Raw genomic sequence first — 5,514 nt, 5'->3', positions numbered from 1 at the left:
ACAGACGATTTTTGGTTCTGGTGTTTTTTCCTTCCTGGAATTCAAGGAAGCAAGACATTATTGCTCAGTTTACTGCAGAAGTTGAGTATGTTGTAACTCCTGCTGCAAACCAAGTAGTTTGGTTAAGAAAATTTTTATGTGATTTATAACAGCAACAAGATGAAGCTACTGTTGGATATCAAATCTGCAATTTCCGTAACTGAAAATCCGATTCAGTAGGAAGAACAAGGCACATAATGTGAAGTTTCATGCCCTGCGAGAAACTAAATCAAGTTGATTCCCTGTCCTTCAGAAGAGCAAAAAACTAACGTATTTACTCAGGCTCTTCCCAAGTGAAAATGGATTTCATGAGAGAATGGCTGGGAGTTTCCAAAATCAATCTCAAGGAAAAGCGTTGACATAGATGTTGTCCTTGGAGATCAATCAAACTATCATGGAATTATATACCTAGTTCTATAATGCTAGCTTTGGCTTTTGTTCCTTGCAATTATGAAATGATATGGAGAATGCACATTTTAAGGAAGCACCTGTGGTTCTTAATTTAAGGGATTATCTAGAAGCCAGAAGTTAGGTGTTGACTAGTTTGCAAAAAGATACGTATGGAATGTAGAAGGAAGTTCCACTTTATTAACTCCATTATTCTCAAATTTGCTCCTATGTTTTTCTTGCTATAGGCTCTGTTGAAAATCTAATATTTATCGTTAATGGCTTTTGCTGGGAGTCTATCGAGCATATACAAAGGTACTACTGGCCTCAGACCAAATTTGCTTTCGAAACCTTTTTCTCAAACAGCAAGCATCTGGCTATGTCCATATCTGATCCATTTTTCTTTCCATTTTGCTGTGGAGTATGATAGTAATTTGATGGTGAAATCCTACTTGAAGGTAATTTTCAAATTGTTGTGATATTTACTTCTACTTTTAGACCTAGGCACTTTGATTTGCTTCCCACACTGCTGCTCTACAGAAGCTTTAAATTTCTAAAACACATCAGGCTCCTATTTAATTTACTTAGCACATCCTATTATAATCATTAATAAACTGTAAAAAAAAACTATCTATTATCATTCAAGGAAGAGGTCTTCATTGGTGCACATCCATCAGTATGGACTATTTGAGTTTCTCATAGCCTCTCCATGCCTGATTTACTGATAAAGGCAATTGGCACACACCACAAAATCTCCATTATCACATTCAATAATCATATCAATTACAAGGCACTTGCTTTGCATCAATTTTATATGAACCATAACCAAAATGTCTGAATCTCTTATACCAAAAAGATGAATCACCAACATGACTAGTGAAAGCTTGAATTGTTAGCATCCAGCCATCAGCTGATGTTGCAGAAATTGCCAACACTTCTCTTACCAAGTGCAAATCCAAATATGCATAACTTCCTGGACCTCAATCAATCCTCAATAAGTTGGGTAACAAGTTTGCTGTAGTCATCTTTAGTTCATATGCATAAACTAATATTCCAGGGAGAAGCATGCATAAGGTTCCAAGCTAACTGATTATTCCCCTTACAGCAAGACTTTTTTATGCTTTTTTCTATAAAACCACCTATTGCAATCAAAGCATATCAGTTAAATCAAAATTATATTCAACCTTTTAGAGACATCGGCTTTAATCCGAGCTTAGATGCTTGATACACTAATCAAAGCCATAAATAGAGCAAAGAATCAAGAACTAAACATAACCAAACTCTGATCAAAAGGAGTTTGAAATTTGTGGTAGAAGAAATACACCTCCGTGCAATTCTCTGGGGTGGCATAGCATACGAATTTTCACTGGTTCAACCATATCATTGCTTAGTTTTTGCAACATACTCCAATATAAGGGTGAACTCAAGTTCCATATTTCAGGAACATTTGCCTTAGAATAACGAGAATATGCCTAAACAAAATTTGCCTTGTAGAAAGGCCAGGACCTGCAAAACCTTAATCTCCAAGACAGGACGGGTAAATGCATCCATTTCCACCACAGAAAGCAAACCCTGAATTTAACTCATTATTCAAAGCTTGAGGAAATTAATCCATTTGCACATTTCACCAACATTTTAAGAACAACAGTTACTAATACCACTTAAATAGATGGTGAGAATTTGCAGAGAGAAACCTTATAGAACTTACTGCCTGTCCTCGTCAGTAACTCTCCTCCTTTCCTTGTTGGTTTGACAGCTACACAAATATCAACAATGTCATGCATTCATAAATTGGTAGAAAGAACAGCATTGCAAACTCTAATAGAAGAATAAATCAAAGGAAAACCTGGGAATTTTGTGGTGAGCTGAGGTGGTTACAGATTTTTAGCAAAGTTCATAATTCCAACAACTTGATATGGAATAAGCAGGAACAACAGCTATAGAACATTTTCAGTTTCAATATGTTGCTAATATGTAACAACAGTAGGGGAAAACTCTTATATGCAACTACACTTCTCGTTTTGGACCGGCAAAGAAAATTTATGCGTCTAAGATATTTAAAAAAAATACACTCTCCAATTGCAAGATGGACAAAATAGGTCACTAATCAACAGTCATGGCTTCTGAGCCACCACTGGCATCCTCCATCCCATTTTTCTGTTCTTCCGTTGCCATTCTCATCTCCTCCATCAAATTCTTCTGATCTTCCTCTATATTATTTTGCAACTCATCAACCTGCAGAGATGTTAAACACAATGACCAGGGACAAAAAGCGGAGCAATCTTATAACAAGTAGCTTAGCAAGTAGAGATATTGCATTCTAAATACATGTTAAGACAAATCCAAATACAAATGTTCAAAAGTATATCAATAAGACAGCTCATTTAAATTAATATATGCAAGAGTCATGGATTGACAATAACACTTGCAACATCAATTAATAAGATACAGGTAAATTTCTTACACACTTTTTCTTCAAAAAAAAAAAAAAGTTCTCCAGGACATGCTGCTGACACATGGACTAAAAGTTATTTGAGAAAAAAAAAATTCACCTTTTTCAACAAAAAGACTAAAGCAAAAATGAAACAAAGGGGGAATATCTGTTCAATTCCACCCAGAATACTTTAATCCAATTCATGCTCCTTTACTATCAATGGTTTAAAAAGATGGCATGCACATTTGCAAACAACCCATTAAGAATCCAGATAGAATCCCAAGCTCCAATTTATTATTGACTCAGCTTATGCAGTGACATTAGAGCCCTCTTGCATTTAGCTGTAGTTCTAACGGGTATCTCTTAATTCTGTCGAGATACCAAACTTCTGTAATGAGTCCAAGGTCCAAAACAAAAGAAAATATGATTGGCCAAAAGAGGCGCAAAAATTAAGAAACTGAGGCCTGTGCTCAGGAGTGTAATGCAAAGTAGTTATACAAAAATAAGGAGTCATGATCAAGATGCTATAAAAATCCTAAAATGACAGAAAACAAGTAATCTGATGATCTGATCCAAATGATAAAACAGAAAAGATTTTCAATTCATAAGCGAAACACAAAATCTATCACAATAACCAAGGAAATTGAAAATTGATAAAAGCAAAAAATAAAAATGCAACATACCACGTGCAACAAAAGAGCAAACTGTTTTTTACGAAGCTCCAGTAACCTTGAACCAGCTGTGTTCTCTGCCTCCAATGCTGCAATCTCTTTCTCTAAGTCTTGTATAATTTTCTGTGTCTCCGACCTTGGTGGCTGCATAGCAATCAATTTTCTGATCGCCTCACACTCTTCCTTGTGCTGCCTTTCAATTTTACTAGCCTCAAGCTGCTTCTTCAAATCTTCAATATCAGATTGTGCCTGTGAAATCTGACTATTTATCTCATCCATCAACTCATTAAAATTCTCCTTCTCTCTTCGGTTTGAATCAATAACTGCTTTGCTCTTGAGGAGTGGAATCTCAAAGGTAGAAAGCTCCTGCAAGAAGGCTTTGGAAAGCCTCAAGCAGTCATTATAATTATCTTCATCTTTCTCAATCTCAACAACAAATGAGGTGAACTTCTTCTGAAGCTTCTTTAATGGGGGCTCCCCCCTTGTGGTGGTGGTGCGGGTGAGAAGCCTATGCTTTATGATTACATCATCTTCAAGAGGACCAAAAGCATAATTTGCTCCTACTGTTTCTCCTCTTCCAGAAACTTTCCTCGCTTTCAACATCTAATAAGGCCCAATGATATCCCTAATTCCGTAAAATCATAGGAAAACACTTCACGGATCCAAACCCACAAAATTAACATCTTTTATCAACGGAGAAAATTAAAAGAGAATTTCACAGAAAAATCAAAATCAAAGCGAAATAGTAAAATTTCAATGACATTCAATTCAAATAATTTCGAAAGCAACCAAATTTAACACAAAGCAACATTCAAAAGAGTTCAATTTCACATTTAGAAAAGCTGCAATTACATTATAAATGTGAATGTGGAGAAAGGGACAGAAAGATGTTACCGTTGCGAGCGAAGCAGATAAAACCCTAACGCGTATGCTACTGAGTTCACTAGGAATCAACTCGAATGAAGAAACCAGAATGATTTGTGATCCGGGTGTAAGGATATTGCCATCAGGTTTGAAGTTGAGCGCCCTAATTGGGCTGTTTTGACCCACTTTTTTCCAAATTGGCTATGAAATGTTGCGATACTGGGCCTGCTTCCAAATTTTTAGGTTTTCAGAATGAAAATAGGACTAGAAAAATATTTTCTTAATATAAATATTTTTTTTAATGTTGGGTAAAAAACAAAGAAAAAAAAATAAATTTAAATTTTCATTTCAAATCAGAAATCATAAATTTTTAATAAAATATAAATTTAAAATATCAATTAAATCATAAAGAAATTATGATCCATTACAGTATAATCAAATACTATCGAATATTTTTTCAATTTATCAAGTAGATCATAATCAAGTAGATAATAAATCAAGTATTTATAATTAATTACTTCATGATCAAGTATTATTGAGTATTTTATCAATTAATTAAGTAAATTATAATTAATTAGATAATAAATCAAGTAATTATGATTAATTACATCATAATTAAATATAATAGTATATTTTATATATTAATCAAGAGGATGTATTTTATTAATTAATCAAAAGTATCATAAATTAAGTAATTATAATCTATTACATCATAATTAAGTACTATCAAATATTTTATTAATTAATCGATTACATCATAATCAAATATAATCAGGTTATTTTATTGATTAATTAAGTAGAAAATAAATTAAGTAAATATGATCAATTACACCATATTAAGTACTATCAGTTGTTTTATTAATTAATTAAATAATCACGATTAATTATATCATAATTAACTATTATCGAATATTTTATCAATTAATCAAGAAGAATATAATCAACAAAATCATAAATTAAGTAACTATGATCAATTACATTATAATAAAGTACTATAGTGTATTTCAATAATTAATTAAATAGATCATAAATCAAGTAATGAAGATTAATTATACCATAATCAGATACTATCGAATATTTTATAAATTAATCAAGTGAATCATAAATTAAGTAATCTTG

The 5,514-nt window shown here is 32.9% G+C and overlaps 1 protein-coding gene across 2 annotated transcripts; it reads right to left on the bottom strand.

Moving 5' to 3' along the window:
* Positions 1–2,256: 2,256 nt before the first annotated feature.
* Positions 2,257–4,621, bottom strand: LOC110632493 (THO complex subunit 7A). Of its 2 annotated transcripts, none has more exons than XM_021780741.2 (3): positions 4,426–4,621; positions 3,544–4,183; positions 2,257–2,661 (listed from the first exon to the last, which is right to left on the bottom strand). In XM_021780741.2, the coding sequence occupies exons 2-3, from the start codon at positions 4,132–4,134 to the stop codon at positions 2,530–2,532; spliced, it is 723 nt and encodes a 240-aa protein (XP_021636433.1). In that variant the 5' UTR covers positions 4,135–4,183; positions 4,426–4,621; the 3' UTR covers positions 2,257–2,529. The 2 variants fall into 2 exon arrangements, with proteins under 2 accessions (XP_021636433.1, XP_021636432.1); XM_021780740.2 differs by having other exon boundaries at positions 3,544–4,156; positions 4,426–4,619.
* Positions 4,622–5,514: the final 893 nt, after the last annotated feature.

The sequence above is a fragment of the Hevea brasiliensis genome, chromosome 5, assembly GCF_030052815.1.
Source record: "Hevea brasiliensis isolate MT/VB/25A 57/8 chromosome 5, ASM3005281v1, whole genome shotgun sequence".
NCBI lineage: Eukaryota > Viridiplantae > Streptophyta > Magnoliopsida > Malpighiales > Euphorbiaceae > Hevea > Hevea brasiliensis.
The sequence above is the reverse complement of the archived record's forward strand: the minus strand, read 5'-3'. Positions and strand labels throughout refer to the sequence as shown.

Bases quoted from the DNA above. Each gene is read 5' to 3' on its own strand.
- LOC110632493 (XM_021780741.2), bottom strand. From the start codon at position 4,134: ATGTTGAAAGCGAGGAAAGTTTCTGGAAGAGGAGAAACAGTAGGAGCA. The intron at 2,662-3,543 runs GTATGTTGCATT...ACATCTCTGCAG, and splicing joins TTGCTCTTTTGTTGCACGTG to GTTGATGAGTTGCAAAATAA.